Source organism: Polistes fuscatus, unplaced genomic scaffold (assembly GCF_010416935.1).
Source record: "Polistes fuscatus isolate 324 unplaced genomic scaffold, CU_Pfus_HIC Scaffold3, whole genome shotgun sequence".
NCBI lineage: Eukaryota > Metazoa > Arthropoda > Insecta > Hymenoptera > Vespidae > Polistes > Polistes fuscatus.
In genome coordinates this window covers 5,310,776-5,328,354 of record NW_025113107.1, presented here as the reverse complement: position 1 = coordinate 5,328,354, position 17,579 = coordinate 5,310,776, and the positions used below count along the sequence as shown (strand labels likewise).

General features: G+C 37.0%; 1 protein-coding gene and 1 long non-coding RNA gene across 2 annotated transcripts in view; one reads left to right on the top strand and one right to left on the bottom strand.

Moving 5' to 3' along the window:
• Window positions 1–15,246, bottom strand: part of LOC122519973 (tyrosine-protein kinase Dnt-like) — a 25,731-nt gene extending 10,485 nt beyond the window's left edge. Inside the window, exon 1 of the mRNA XM_043639828.1 lies at window positions 14,546–15,246. Coding sequence (XP_043495763.1) covers window positions 14,546–14,651 — 106 coding nt within the window. The 5' untranslated portion in view covers window positions 14,652–15,246. The remainder of the gene's footprint in view (window positions 1–14,545) is intronic.
• On the top strand, window positions 14,582–17,579 carry LOC122519979. The gene is made up of 2 exons (XR_006304415.1): window positions 14,582–14,721; window positions 17,374–17,579. It is a non-coding gene; the product is annotated as an uncharacterized LOC122519979 (long non-coding RNA).

Sequence of the window (17,579 nt, the reverse complement as noted above, 5' to 3'; positions counted from 1 at the left end):
GAACGTTAATAAATCAACAAATTACGTGCTCAAAGATAAAGATATCATATTAGGCTAGTTTATTAATAAATGGTAATCTAATTTTCCAAGAAAGATATTGAAAAGAGTTAGGGATGAGGGACAATCAAATGGCCCTATGACCGCATTGGAAAGAACATCGAGCAACCTAGGCATTCTGAAAATACAAGGGGGGATCGTGTGTCGGTAGGACACAAGGTCACGTGGACCAGTCGACGAAGACAGTGGATAAGGAAGCTGGAGAAGAAGAATACGGGTGCATGGCGTGTACTCTTTTTCTCTCTCCCTTCCTCCTCCACCCCTTCCTATCTCACTCTTTCTAGAGAAGGGTCTCGGTGGTATCTGATAGGACGGTTAACGAGCCACGAGTTGGATTTTTAAGCCACCCGAAGACAATGTGCCATGCCCCTTGGTCGTGTCTTTGCTTTCGGTGTGTTCTTCTCTACCTCCCCCTTTCATTTCCTCCCACGTCCCACCACCTATGCCTCTCCCGTCCCGACGTTTACCGGTTTTCTGCATCAGATATCCTATACCCACGACCCCGACACCGTTGCCCTCCGACAAGCTCCGCCAGAGGCACTCTCTAGATCTTTGCCTCCTCCACGAACTGGAGGAAAAGAACAGAACGGATCCAACGCTGTAGGGTACGTCGTAAAAAAGACGAAGGATACCCCGTAGGTCTTGGAAAATAATTATCCTTCGAGAAAGAGAGAAGTAGTCTGCGCCGAAGCTAGCGTCGTTAAAAAATCGAAACTCACAACGTTCGAATATTTTCTTACTCCTCCTCCCTCTCTCGTGAAGATGTCCTCAAATATTTCATCTGTCACTTCTATTCAACGGACTTAAAGAATAATTTATTGATATGGGGAGAGACGGGTCATCCAGTTTGACCTAAAGACGAACGGATCGATAGTTTGCTTCTTTTCGTTTACTTTCCTTTCTTCCAAGATTCATCATCATTTATTACTGTTGTTGAGATAAAAGCTACAAAATGTTAATCCTCTCTCTCTCTCTCTCTCTACCTTTCTTTTTATTCTTTTTTCTTTATCTTCATTTATCTTCTCAAAATCGCTTTTATTTAAAATAAAAAAATATACAATAATTTTTACTACGATGTGTAACGCCTATTCGCGAATATAATTTCGACGAAAAAAAGAGCAAGAAATTAAAAGCAAGAAGTAATAATCACTCTCAGAAATTTTTTCAGTAAAGACATTTCCATCGTTTTTCTTTTTCATTCTCCTTATTTTCTCGATGATTGATAAAGAGAATGAGAAAAGAAGAGAATGAGTAAAGATTTTCTTTCTTTCTCTCTCTCTCTCTCTCTCTCTCTCTCTTACTTTCTATCATCAAAGAAATAGGAAAATCAAAGAGCTACCCTTCGTATTCTTATGTCGGTATAAAAAGGCGACGAGATAAAAAAAGTAATCTTCTTTTAATCTAGCAAAGAAATTCCTCTCGTTATTACTAGCTACCGAGTACAGCTCGATTCTGACCTCGTTACGTTTCTACTCTTGGACGCTTTCTCTGTGCGATGCCTTTTGCTTTCTTCTCTCCATCTCCATCTACTACTTGTCTTTCTTCTTCTACTTCTTCATCTTCTTCTTCTTTTTCCGAGCAATTATGCGAGAAGTTTGCATGAGGGTGGATAGCTAGAAGGGTGGTAACCACCGAACATCCTTTGATGTCTGCTGCGCCCGCAGCCAGGCCAGAGTGCAAGCGTGAACCTCCAAGACGGGAGTACGATGTAAAGAGAGCGTATGAGAAAGAAAGAGAGAGAGAGAGAGAGAGAGAGAGGGCTTTTCAGGGAAGGCGTCGACCCTCGACAAGCACTGCCAGACACAATTGTCACGAGGGGTTCTGCACCACTTCGGTTCTTTTCTCGCAAAACACGTACGAACGCTACCACTCAGAAGGACCATAATGGCAAGGAGAAGCTGCTGCAAGAGGACAGTATGTGTGCTTTCTATCTAACTCCCTTCACTTCGATAATCTCATTCCTCGAATCAAAGGTAAAGAAACATGGAAACTAGTAGAGAGCAACACACATTTGTGATATCTTTCCTAAAACTACGAGTAAAACCAATAGAACGTTTCAAATCTTAATGTCAATAAAAAAGTTTGAAACATTTCATCTTTCTGTTATTTTTAATGTTCCTATTATTAAGGATAAAAAAGAAGTTACAAAATGTTTGTCTTTACAACGAAACCTAATTCTAATTGGGGGAAAAATGATACACAAATAACAAAGAAGCACATCGATAATGGTATACGCAGCAAGGGCTATCATAATTTCTAAGTTCTTGATCGAGCATCGAGAATCATGAGAGCAGAAAAGAAATCGATCTCAATGAATGAGCCACAACACTAAAGGAAGGAAAGAAGGAAGGTGGACTTTTCGCGAAACACCCGGCTAAATTTTGCAAAAAAATACCGGTGTCCCCCGCTGTCAAAATACTACATTCAGCTAAGTTGACGAGGAGTAGTATGGTCTTTCTAAGGTGAGTTCTTTAATAATAAAGGAAGAAGAGGGAACCAGGTCCCGAAAAGAAGGCCATCGTAAATCGGCGTCTACACAGCGGGAAGACAAAGTTTTTTCTCTCTCTCTCTCTTTTTCTCTCTCTCTCTTTCCTTCTCCTTTTCTTTCTGTACTTTTTTATTCTCTTGCTGTGGGCTTTGGGTCAGAAACCTAACACCTACGGAATACGAGAGGCATGGTGTGCTTATAACGAGATCCTCCCGTGGTGAGCCTTACAAAAGGACACGGCGACGAGGGTAGAAAAGGAGAAAGGAAAAAGCAAAAAGGGTGATCCACAGGTCCAAGGGACAGGAAATATAGGATTTTAAAGTTCCCGATGATCCCTCCACGGGGTACAGACGTCCTACCGGCTTCGATATGTTTCCTCAAATAATATCAATAGATTATGTACATAAAATAATAAGTTAATAGAGAATTATTCTTAACTTTATTATGAACAAACTTAACATTTTGTCTCCTCATTAATTATGATTAAATTTGCGTTTACTTTAGAACAAAATATTTCATTACTTCAAACTCATATTTCGAGGTTGAAACGCTCGTAGAATCATGTCAGGTGTCACTTGACATCGTGCAAAGTAGAAATTCATTGTAGTTGCAGAACTACTAGTCCACTTACTTTAATGTTGAATTTACTAGTACCTTTGATGAATTTCATCTCCATTATAGCGGAACTTTCAAGTGTTTGCTCATTTCGCTGTTTGTTATTTACTCTACCATTGTCATGATACTTTCTTTTTTTTGTATAAAATAAATGAACAGATCCCCCCAATTGAAAAAAATTATAATTTAACGGACGGATATATTTTGTCAAGATATCTATGTATTATAAAATATAAAATAAAAATTCTTTGCGTGAAACGCTACTATCATTTTCCTATACTCCCTGTATTCGATTCATTTCAGTACAGAATCCTTCTCGTAGGATATCGACAATGGCGTAGAACTTGAAATTAACTTTCTCGATGCGTATATGGACACAAACTTCGTTCTTGATAATTTACAAAAGAGTATATACTGTTTCTTTTAATCACAAGTTACAACTTGGTAATAAATAGTAATATTCGTAATAATGTTAAAAGATTAAATTTCTATCATATCAGCATCATTATTTTTGCAAAAATGAAAGAATTATCGGTTTGAGATGGGGTTAACGACCGAATCAATGGCAGCTGGCATATACTATGCTCCGATATCTCTCGAGGCAACGACTTCAGTAAGAAAGAGAAAGAGAAAGAGAACAAGGAAGAAAGAGAGAAAGAAAGAGAGAGAGAGAGAGAGAGATCTAATAACGCGAACGAGCCTCTGCGTATGCACGCGAACATACTACTAGTGCTATAACGGCTGCACGAGATATTTTTCACTTTCGCCATCATCCGGCTGAACGATGTAGGCGTATATGGGGTGGCGGATATTCTAAGCACATGTCTTCTAACCATAGATGTTTTTGTTCTATGAACAAAAGAATTCGTAGAAAGAAATATCTAAAAATTTGTATATTACACGTGAACACATTAAATGTCGGTTTAAATATTACCATCAAATACCTGACAGTATCTGTCAAATATATAGATAATAAATACGTTATGTAGGGGAAAAAGTTTGAATATGTAATTATTCACTTAAAATATCAGATCGGACGTGAAAACTTTTTACTTTGCCAAGCAATCTTCCATCACTATTGTATACACTTCCACATCCAATACTTATAAGTACATTTATCCTTTAAATAAGTAAGAAGAAAAAAAGCAAGAGAAAAAAGAAGACTAATAAATCAATGTAACGAGAGTTGCTCAAACTTTTTCTCCCTACTTTTTATCATTCTCAGTCGTGAGGTAAAAGCAACCTATCCGACACCCAGTATATATATCCATGGATGCATGCATATATACTACGTACGTATATAAAGATACACGCATACTCACACGTACGCACATGCGTCTCTCACCCACGTGCGAAACCAGAGTCGTGGTATATGTACGCGATACAGGAGGCCGACTGCTTAGCATATATCGAACGAACGTGTTTCGCTATCTCCCTCTCTCTCTTTCTCTCTCTTTCTCTCTCGTTCTCGCTCTCTAGCAACGTTGCCTCTCCTGAATAACCCATAAGTCCTGGACAAGTCCTGGACGTCGTTTGTACGGCCTCCTCCTTCTCCTACTCGTTCCACTACTTCTGCTGCTTCTCCCCCATCGACCTCAGCCTCTTTCTCTCCACCTTTCTCCTCACAGGCCATAGGTTAAATCCAGGAAGGCGTAACTTCGCGCGACACCGGTTATAATTCACTTCGAACGACCATGCACGTAAAGAAGAGAGAAAGAGAGTGAAAGAAGAAGGACTCTCGACACTGCTGGTGTGCGTGCCTTTGCTTTTTTGGGCCCCACAACGAGGTGGAAGGAAGGGTGACTGAGCTACTCGGAACATTGCTTTACGATCTTCGCGATCTTTCCTATACAATCAAGAATTTGGGATACCTGAATTGATCGTAAACAAGCGATAAACAAGCCTTATCTTTATTGATGTTAATGGCAAATAAACGTTTGCTAGTTTAACGGGACGTAAATAATTCTAATGTTTCGATGAAAACTATCGACATTTTGTACAATATTTATTACCTGACATTACTTAATTAATATTATTAAATATTACCAATATTAAAATGTATAAAAAAATGTAATTAAAATTATATTTCAATAAAGTTTTCTTTTGGTATTTCACATTTTCTGCTCTTTAGATGACTTTCAGATTATTAACGTTGCAAGATATCATTAGTTTGTGGATTTTACGAGTCGCTAGCAAGAGATAGAATCACGCTTCACGGGAGGTTTCCCAATTTAACGCATCCTCTCCGTCGTTCTCTCCACTTCGTGTATGAAACGTGGACGAATAAATTTTTGTTGAATCTCGTATCAAGTAAAATAATTAGATCGAGGGAGTAATGTACAACTATTCATCGATATTTTGTCTTCTGATCACGTACTAAGACACGTAGAAACATATTCATTAAAGTTGATTAAGTCTTCATCGAGTAATCCAATTGGCACCCAATCTGAGTCTATTCAATGTGGGATCACCATCGAAATCAGACATTGTGCATTTCCTATCGAATTCGTACCATCACTATTGTGTCGTACGATCACCCTTCCCCTTCGTGAAAATCGAGAAGCTCGTTCCTGGCTGAAACCGGTCGGGTCTACTGTATCCGCGACAAAGAACTAAAGAAAGAGAGAGAGAGAGAGAGAGAGAAAATAAAATAAAGGGAATCAAATCGTATGGCTGGTGCATCATAAGTAACGCAGCTACGGTTTATTTGTCGAACGAGGGAGAAAGAAAGAGAGAATCTCAGGGAATGATGAAAGCAAAGCAAACGTCGCAACGCTATACGACGTGATTCCTGGATCGAGAGCTAAAATAATATTGTTTTTCGGTGCCCAATATGGCTTCAACGTTATGTCGGCCATCAACGAGGAACCATCATCATCGCGAGATGGAAGGAAACGAGAAACTCGCAACTCACAATCAGATGCAGCATCTGTCAGTGTTGATGTCGATTGAGATGTGTTCTCGGTCTGTCTGGGAGTTCGACATATGGCGACAGGAGTGTGTGAAAGGAGCTGGGAGGATTACCAACTTCCTTCCCTTTAGTTTCGCGTTAACAACTTCTCAAGGTTAACGAACAATCTGACTTGGTACATTTAACGAACATTTTTTAAATATTCAAATATTTCGTTCGATCAATTTATTCGAATTTTCATATATTTTCGATCGTAAATTAATATGAGTACTATTGAAAATCGTTAGCATTTAAAACATATTTTAAAGTTTAATCTATCTTGTTGTGTTAATGATTTCAAATGAATGAGTTACGATAAAGTCCAGAATAATTTGTCGCGTAGAACTCTAAATAATTCTACTTCTTATTCGATTCTTTTTCACGTCATTTGCTTGGGTGAAATTTTTTTTCGGATATCTAGCCGATTAGTCCGTACTTTATTTATTGCTTCATACCAATAGATATGCAAACCGGAAGGAGCAATTTAAGAAAAGTATATCGTGGCTTGCTCGATGGTTCGCGTGGAAATAAAGTCCAGGAAATTTGGTATAGGTCTGAGAATGACTCGTTTGGCATCCATTCGGGATTTTACGACGTCTTAAAGCCTGCGACGTTTCATGAGAATATATAAAAGTCACCCAGAGTTAAGCTTATTTTTTATTTATTTTTATTAGATATATTTTTTTTTCTTTTCATCTAACCAATAGAAAAATATAGAAAAGGACAAAAACTATCTTCTATCGGCCTTTATTATTGGACATACTGGACTTATATGATTTGTCATTGTCGCTTTAGGATGAGAAAGGAGCAAAAAATTAAAAGAAGAGAAAAAGAGAATTTAGAAAAAGGAGAGAGAGAGAGAGAGAGCGAAGAGAAAAAAGGCAGAGCACGTCAAAGAACCCCACCCCTGCTGCGTGGTCCCGAGTATTCCCCGATGAAATGGCATCTCTTTTCTAACCGTAGTAAGATTTCGAATTTTTAAAGGGGGGCCCAACTAAACAACACGTGTCCCTTCGTGGCGCCGATGGACCGATAAGTGAATGTGCCACGTTCGAAAATTCCTTTCCTGTCAGAAGGGTGACGAGAGGCACGAGATAACTCTACAAATGCAAACCCTGTACTCTAACTATCTGTCCATCTATCCCTCTCTTTCTCTTATTCTCTATAACTCCACTTCCCGTCATTATCTTTTATTTTTAGATCGTTGAAAGCTGCGAGAGATTCGATTATTTAGAAAAATATGTCTTAATTGTAAAAATGTCTACACATACGCGAAGAGAAAATGTAATTTAACTAATATATTTATTCTGTCAAGTTAGACAAACTCGACGTAGTCAGATGAGTTCTCCCATTGATTTTAATTATCGCTAACGATGAATTAATGCACGAATCTCGTAGAGTACGATGTCAAAAGAATTCATCTGTCTCTTCTTTGAAAAAAAAGGATTCTTTTTTTCTTTCCTTCTTTCTTTCTCTTCTTTTGTGCTATCAATCCTTTTTCGACATCGTTACTCGCTTTGAACGTTCCTTCTGTAACGTTTCTTTCTCCGAGCTTTACGAGAATCTCATCTCCTCTTCGATTTTAACCTTTTTGCATCGATTCACGTTGGTCAAAGTGATCTTTTCATAAGAACGACGGACAAAAAGATAATATCGTATAAATTCATGTATTATCACTTTGATAATGCTGTTCTCTGTTTCTGATCTTTGGAGAAGACGGGATTAGAAGACGACTTTCGATATAATTCTCTTTATTTTTCATGCAATTCATATTCAACAACAATTTCGTATAATACGTATTATAAAAGTAACGGAAAAGTGTACAAATAATTATCATTGATTATCGATGGAATATTAAATTATCGAACAAAATTTATAATATAATTTAACAAATAAGTAATATTATATTTCAACCTATAGCATTGTCAAGTTCTATAGAAAAAGAAACATTTAATACTAAATTTTGTCTAATATTTGACCTGTCGTCCTATTGATACTAGTACGTTCTCCCATTCGAAGATAATTTATTCTCTTTATTTTTCATGCAATTCATATTCAACAACAATTTCGTATAATACGTATTATAAAAGTAACGGAAAAGTGTACAAATAATTATCATTGATTATCGATGGAATATTAAATTATCGAACAAATTTATAATATAATTTAACAAATAAGTAATATTATATTTCAACCTATAGCATTGTCAAGTTCTATAGAAAAAGAAACATTTAATACTAAATTTGTCTAATATTTGAACCTGTCGTCCTATTGATACTAGTACGAGAAAATGTTTTCTTCTAAACTACGCGGAGTCATCCTCGAGGAGCAGATGCTCGTTAAGATCCTGTCACTCGGAACTACTCTCGCTCTCGAGCGTGGATTAAAAGATTTCACGCGAGGATAACGCTCGGTGAGATCGACGAACGTGTGCCGGTTAATGAGAAAAGAAATTGAACAAGGAAGAGAACGAAAGAGATAACTAAAAGTACTCATATACAATTAATTTATAATGAAAAAAATGAAATGAGAAACACGTAACATACGAGTTATTATCATATTAATTTAGAAAACGTATAAGACACAAATTGTTTATATTGTTTTGGTAGTTGAAAAAAAACTAAAATTGAATTATTTAATGTTCATCGAATTTTTGTATTCAAAAATATTCATTCTCTCTCGCTGCAGCACTATTTTATATTTTTTTACGACATACTTGACAACATTAAATTTTATTCACGTCCTCGCGTTGAATTTACTTCGCCTAGAGAGTAAGTAAGGAGAAAAAAGTAGAATGACCCGAAGGAATGGGTGGTAAAAAGAAAGAATGGAAGGAGAAAGAAGAAGTATCCATTACACTCGCAGTGTTTTTATTCCCAGGAGAGAGACGATTTCTGGAAAAAGTCAATTCCATTACGAGTCGATCCGCAACACTCTATTTCTCTAGAACAACATTTTCGTGCAAATATGAGATACTAAAGTATTTAAAGATAATAAGAATATGCAAAAAGATACTTCGAAATTCTCAAGAGATATGTAAAAAGATATCTCGCACAAAAATTTGATAAAACTCGTATGAGATAAAACGAAAAAGTAAATATTTTAATAGATAGATGCGTGCGTCATTTCTAATATAAATTTAGAGAAGACTTTTGTTAGAATTTATTTTCTTAACTTACGTTCGCAAATAAAGCATATCATTAATGATTACTCAAAGGATTAATATCTTTCTCGAATTGAAAGAAGAAGAAAATAAAAGAAATGAAGTTGGCTTTCGGAGGAAAATCCACGGGGGTCCGTCCGTGTCTCGTTTCTCTGTTTCTCTCCTATATCTCTTTTTCTTCTCGACGAGTCCTCATGTAAATGACGTCCCGACACAACCCGTACTGTCTTTGACGGCCTCCCCTGTCCGCTAAGAAACGAATTCTCCTACACACCAACGAAGTCTTAAGGCGCGGATCTTAACGAGGAGCCGAAGATTGATGTCGACAGAGGCGCAGCATCCGCTTTGAAATATCGCATCGATCGAACCTGCTTAAAATATTGTTCGAAATAAAACACGTATCTTTTTTTATTTCTATCCTCTTCGGAGAATTCTAATCGTTAACTCGAAATAGTTAACTCTGTTACGACATTTACGATGGACACACATTTTTCATAATTATTTTATTACGTATTTATTCGTATCGATATTGAAAATATTATATCTATTAACAAATGTCTCTGTTTTAGACAGACTAAAGATAATTGAAAAAACTTGTTTCATTTGTTTGCTATACGAAAATATACGCTACTAATCGGTTAACAAAGAAAAGTGGATAGAAAAGTAGATAGAAACGTAACCGTGTCCGATTGTTGTTGTCGAAACACATTTTCTCGAGCCGATCGAATTTCTTAATGTCCGTTTGTGTTCCACCTATTGCTGCGCCATTGTGCGTACATAAACGGTTTCACGGGGCCCAGTCGGGACCTTTGAGACGACCCCACTCCTCGAACAACATCAAGATGGGCCTGTCAGACCCTAACTAGCTAAGGTCGAACCCAAGCTCGTCTCACGCGAGCGAAAACTGGCCTCGGGCACGAGGTTCTTCGCGAACATCATGTTTTCCTGTTTTGACACGGAGTTCTGACGAATGATTACGAATCGTTCCGCTTTGCAGTATTTCAAATTGGATATGCACTATTAATTTACCTAAACTTTGTATATACTTCCAAACGATATTATATCTTTTATCGACTTCACTCTAACAATAAGTAAGTGATAATCAATTTATTATTTTCCTCTAGGAGATATTTTATCATTCTATTGATTATTCCCTTACCATTTATTAATACCAACTAAATTGTTTACATAAAATATAAATTTATGATTGAAGATGAGAAATAATTTCAGAGTATTTCTTATTTGTATATCATCAAATGATTTATATTTCCAGTTATTTTGAGATTAAATAATAATTCCTTGCTTGATTGTAAAAGATCTGCAAAAGTTTAGGCATCATTCAGGTCCGCATATTTTTCGAGTATGTCATCCTTTCCTCTATATGTATGTATATTGATGCAAAGCTACGCATTAGGAAGATGAAAAGGTCTATATACAAAAAAAGAATAGAAAAAACAACTTTTAGATTGTGATGATGTCGCGAGAGGATGAAACACCATTTTTCTGGGATTATTCGTCGAAGGATCGACAAAGTAATCTGGTAAAGTAAAATATAACCTCGACGTCAATGTGAATTCGGAAGCTTATCTTATCCACGCTCGGGTGTATTATGACTCTTAGGTGTTGGTAAGCACGTACGATCGTGCTTCTTTCAGATAACCTAAAGATTTTCGAACCTTGTTTAGAAACATAGATAGAACTACCTATATATTAATATTTATGTCTATACGCCGATATACGTTTGCTTGTCAATAAAAAGAATACGACGACGTCGTATATTTTACAGCAGGACAATTTCGAAATATGATAACAAAGAGAAAAATAAAAGAAGAAGGTCTTCGATATTGGAGCAGATCGTGCCGAAGCACCTTTCTATAGGATTCGACCGTGTAGGGTGTAACCAAGTGGAACGACGGAGATCAAAATCGATTTCTCGACGTAGCGAATCGAGACTCAATGTCCTCTAACCTTATTACGGGAAACCTTACTAAACGACTCGAAATTGAAAACCTCATTCTTCCTGGAAACATGTACTTGAAAATACATCTATTACAAATATGGAAATAACATTATTCAAATTTACTTACATATACATCTAATTGTAAGTCAACAATCGAGGGTGATAAGCAGCTTCGTTTTTCTAGTCGAACCTATGAACCTTCCGAAATGAGAAAGCATAAAGAAGAATAGGGAACTTAAATGAAGATCCTCAAAAAAAGAAAATAAGACGAAGAAGAACAAGAGTGACTCTGCCTGTCGATTATTTGGAGTTTAAACAAACTATAAACGAATCCCTTCGTCTCCTCGACCCTAAAACGTCTACCTTCAACAAGAACTTCGTTAGAATATTTTATTGTGTAGATCCAAGTTACTAATGCGCATCTCCCAACAGCACAGCAGTATAGATGCTGGCCTACCTGCAGCACAAAAGGAAAGCCGATCAAACGACACACCTTTCGATCGACTTTTTTTTTATATAAATCATTGAAAAAAGTCGAAAAGTCACATTACGATAACATCGTAACATTTTAACTTCCGCTCGATTGCTTTTTGTGTCACACTAAGCAATATTGATGCCTTGATATTCTATTTAGGACAGGATCTTCTATATTTTCATTTTATCCTAAAAGATTAACCATTATTTTCAGATTCTTTTAACGAGAGTCACGTTCAAGATAATCCTATTATGTGTATACGTCGGCGTTAAATCTTATAATTTAGTTTATTCGCGAAATAACTAGGCATTTTTGAGAAAATATATATAAAAAATTTTCTTATACATTTAAACTTGTTGTTTAAAAAAATCATTGAATAATATGTGAATTCATGAGAGACGAATCATTAATACATACATGAAAAATTGAAATCTGATCCCAAATATAAAAAAAATATTCATCGATTTCGTTTCAATATCCACCGTACCATCCTCTTCGAAATCCAATGTTAGACAGGCTCATTGTTTTCTGTGAAAGGCAGTTAAAATTTCTCTTATTTATTATTGTTTATATGATTTTCCGAAAGTTGCTGCGCATGTTTATAACGGAAATAATATTCGTAATAAATATTATACAATAGAATCATATATATCAAACACTCTACCGTACTCTACTAATATTTAAGATTGTTTGAACCGAAATGCATTTGTTTTAACGTTCCTGTTCAATAACTTTGATTATGACTTAAAAATTTTCATCCAGTAAAATATCAGATCGTAATTGTTTATTCGATAAAAAGGTTATATATGAATTAACAAGTGCCGAGTAGTTAAAACATGAGATTGAAATTTAATCCGTCTTTAAAATCTACTGACCTTTTTACAACAATGCTCGTAGTCATTCATTCTTATCTGTTTTTGTACTTAAAAAACTAACGATTTGTTAGTCATATTGTTCTATCGGATCTAATCTACGGATCAAATTTCCATTTCATACCAACTACTCGTTTCTCATAAATTCATATACATATTACCTACTTGAAGTACAACTTCTATCATAATTAAACACACACAGGTCATCAGTATATAGTTATTTCTGAGTTTAATTAGTCATTTTACGAATAAATATATTTCACAAATATATTAATAATATATATATATATTAAAAAAATAAAGGGCTAACTCTCTTCGTTTCCATAGATAAAAATATAATATAATACAATATGTGGTATATAAAGAAAAAACAAAAAGAAAGGAAAGGTGCGAGGCAAACAGTATGTATGGAACGCACGATTTTCTCTCTCTCTCTGTTTCTCTCGGGAGCAAGAGAATCGTCGATCGGAGGCGTGGGTTCAGGTGTCGCCAGAATGCACGAACGAATGAACGAACGAACGAACCGTTGCCATTTCGAACTCGGGGCAACGAGCTGAATGCTTTTCGTGGCTCAACGAGCCGAAAACGAATTATCCGCCGCCGTGGAAGTTATCGAGGAAATATTGGAAAGTTCGCGCCGTCGAGTGGGCTGCACGAATTGCTTCGCTTCCGGTACACCGATTCGCATGCAACCGGTCGAGCGATGATTTTTAAGGAACGATCAGAACGCGGAACGATCTTTATTCGATCTCAAATATTACGATTAAAGACTAATTTCATCTTCCATCCTGTTCTTTTTGAAATTATACTTTTTTCTTTTTTCTTTCAATCATTTTCCTACAATTGCATTTTTATTGATATTAATTACGAATACGTATCCTTCCGTTTCGTATTTAATTATGGAGTAATTGTTACTTGTGACAAATACTTTCGATCAATAAATAAATTTACTTTTAAAGCGTCTATTAACTTTGTCGTTGGAAACTTCAAAGAGAATCCCCTGCGATTCCACCGCGTAGATTTAATCGTTCGTAAAATATTACACGGAGGAAAACGTTTTCACAGCTCGACCGACAAACGATTCTGGTTCGCTTGTATGACCGAATAAAACGGTCAGCACGACCCAATTCCAATGAAATTCATGTATCAATTGAGAAACTGGAACGTATTCATTTCCTTCGTAAATATCTCATTTGTACCAATTATCTCTCGTACATAGATTTTCTAGGGTAGAATGGTGAGAGTCGTATTTTAAAACAATTTTACGCTTCGCCACTTACCTACCTCGGATTCGAGGGATTTCGTATATGTTGTAGGTAAGTACATACATACGTTGTGCCTGAACCCACGATTATGCCCTAAGGATAATGAAGGCTTATAGCACAAGCGGCGTAACGCGATAATAATTATTCATTAGTTCGTAGGAACTTGAGCGAATGAAAAACGTCCCTATCGTCGATCGTACAGAAGCTTAATTGCGATGCTAAATAAGCAGGTACACACGAGTTGACGAGTATTTACATTAAATAATTAATCTTTCAATGAAAAGATCCTATCGTGCAATCAGTCAAGTATTCCGAACGGTTTTACGACAACCTCTAATAAAAACGCGTCTCTTCTTTTACGAGCGATAAAATTCTCATCGATTAAAATATATATATACATGTTATATGTAACTTCAGACAAATCGAAACTCGCGCTAAATTACAAATAACATACAATGTCTATCGATCGCGATTGTTGATTCGTTGGTGATGTTGGAAAATATGGAGGACCAATGGTGACAACTTTAGTAGGAGGAGGTTCGAACGAACCAATCGGGAGACAGCTAAGACATTTGAAAAATTATTCGCGGCTAGTGTACGGGCGCGTATTTAATTTCGACAGCAACCGATGGTAGATCGCAACCAAATAATCGTAGTTATCGAACGTTTATTATCGTAAACGTGCGATGAATGAACTTACCCATGAGTTTGCGTACTTCTGCCTGACTGAGAAAAAGATTGAAGTATCCCGAGGCAGGCGAGGCAAGCACGAGGAAAAGAATCGACGTCAGTTCTAGCAGCGACATCGCGTCTGCGCCAGCAGCGTCAGCGTCAGCGACAATCAAATGACGGATGACACGTGTGTAGCCCCAAACGGTAAGAGTAACTTTTTTTCTTTCTTCTTCTTCTTCTTCCTTATTCTTGACGAACACTCCAGAGAAATTTTGTCAAAGAGGTCATCTCTTCTGGTAAACGTTAAGGCGTCGCGCGTGCACGACTTGGCAGCGCGACGCCTGACACGACGCGACAAAGTATCCTTCTTTGCGTGTATCTCTCTATCTCCCTTCCTCTCCCTCCCGCCGTCACTGTCGAGCGAGAAAGAAAGAGTCGTGGAAAGGAGCGCGCGCGCTTTGACAGCTCGACACTTTTTTTCAATTAACGGTAAAGTCTCGCTACCGAGAGAGGAGAGAATGAGTAGTTTTCGCGGATAAAATAAGGGACGACTAAATGACGCGACGCGACGCGACAAGGGAAGAAGATTTCGAGCGAGCAAAGCAAAGTATCTTTTATTTGACGCGTCGTACGGAGCGAACGTGGGTTACCTCGTGAAAGCCACGAGCGATTGTGTGCGACACGACCGCCGCCATGGCTCGGCTGGGCTCGTCGTCGCTCGCTCGTTGCTTGCTCCTCGCCCGAATCTAACCGAACTCTCCCGAGCTTACCCGACCTCTCAGCGAGTCCACCCACTATCACGACACGAGAGTCGCCTCGCGCTTACCCCCACCACGCTTCTCTCTTATACACATAGTATCAGAATTTTTTCTCCTATCTACATATTTGGCTCCTCATGTGAAAGATAATACAGGATATCGAAGTTAAACGACTAATCGTGCTTTCAAGAATTTACCCTTTTTACTCCGAATAATACTTCGCGAACTTAAGATTTTATCAGTAGCAATCATTCAAATTAACACTTTTCCATGATTTTTCTTTTTTCTCTTTATTATATATTTTTACTGCTTTCGTATTCGGCTTATAACACTCTTCATTAATTATGGCGTTTACTACGATCTAACGAACACGAACGACGCACATCTAGGGAATAAACAATCGTCCTTTGCAGACTTCGCGTCGCGTCGTTATGGAAAACTTCCAATGAATGTGACACGGTAGAAAGAACGATCGAGAACTACACTTGGCCCGAAACTTACGGAGGATGAAATTCTTCTGAAGTATTTCCGTTCCAATGAAAAAATCTCTTGCTAAGGTCGTTACTATTTTTCTTCTTCCTCCCTCTCCTCCACCCCACGAAAATACCAATTGAAAAAATTCTCCCTTGCATTTATTTACGAGAAATAATTTCTATTAAATCAACGGAATAGAAACAAAATCTTAAGTAATCTATTTAAAAGAATAAACAATTGCTATCGTTTACGTTATTTGATAACAATAATTGGAAACGATTGATCGCTCTTTCAAAAAGTTCGCAATATTCCATAAGAAAGTATGTAAAGAATATTTGTTTTGCATGTTAGGTTCGCTTCGCTAAAGGGTGACAGCCTTTAAAGAGAATTCTGATCCTACCGGATCGTAATTTAATATGACGTCGTTCGAGGAAGAAAGTTATGCAGTTTAGAGTTTATTATCGTCTTGAGGAGAAACAAGTGGGAGGAAATTCGAGTCGATGTACGTTAATCGGCTCAGATTTGCGCAGCATATTGCAAGCACGCTTATGCAAGCAATGCCGAGTATGTAATTGAAAAATTCTCATCTTTCTCGATGTAAAGTTGAAAAAGATCTAGACCGGTGGCATATTCGTTCCACATCTGCATAATTCTCGAACGTTTACGGGTGGTTCAGACGCCCAAGTAGCCTCCTTCTTTTTTCCTCCTCCCTTTTTTTACCCTCTTTATACCTTCTTTATACCTTTTTCTGTCGACGATGTGCTTGATTATAAAACGCCGTTATTACTGTCGAGAAGAGAAATAAAAAGATAGAAAAAAAGGGAAGGAAGAGGAGGCAGGACTCGTTTTGCAAATTTGCGGCTGATTGAAAAGCTCGCGATGAAGAGAGAAAGAGTATAACCGCAACGAGATAGGAGAAACGTGAAAAAAGAGAAGCAGGCACGAGAGGTAGGGAGAGAGTGTGAGACAGAGAGAGATAGAGAGAGAGAGAGAGAGGGAAAGAATTCAGTTGGGTTATTCTTTTTATACGTTTTATATCAAAAAGCATCACGGGAGTGGTTCGTATTTGCTTCCACGAAGCACGATACCTTATCGATGAACTCAACGGATGGAAATTCGATCGATCTTATATAACCATCTTCTTCCTTCCCTTCAATTTTTCCTTCATTTATCTTTTCCTTATTATTAGCTTAATTTTTAACGATTACATCAATTCAAGTATGACGATTTAATTTTGGAGCCCATGGCTCTACCGCTTTCCATCTCTCTTTTTCTATTTTCGTGGGTTTTCATCGTATCTCTTTAACACGTTGAATTATTTTCTTAGCCAAGTCCACGATGAAGAATTTATGAAAGAAATTCACGTAAATAGAACTACGATGGACATTCTTTGCGGTCATCTTCTAAGGATTAACCCATTAACCTCTGGTATTTACGCGACCTTATTTCCGTAACGGATATACGAGCTTTATTTCATTGCTCTTCCCTGAGATCAAACATTTAGTTTTCCTTCATTAATTACGAGCACGTAAATTAAAAAAAAAAGAGCGTTTAGGTTTGCAAACATTCTTCCCTGATAAAAAAAAGAACATTTATTAAAGTATGAAAAAAATTGTTATTTCAGAAAAACAAATGGTATTCTTCAAAGGATTTATACCGTATCAAGGGATGAATATAAAAATAGAAAGAAAGTAGGAACAAATAAATGAATTAAAATTGTATAAAATATTTTTTACAAGAACGAGTAAGGAATACAAAAACAACGATAAGAGTCGCGAAATGTTCGCGTATGAAAGATATTAAATCGGATTACTGGAACGGAATAAAAAA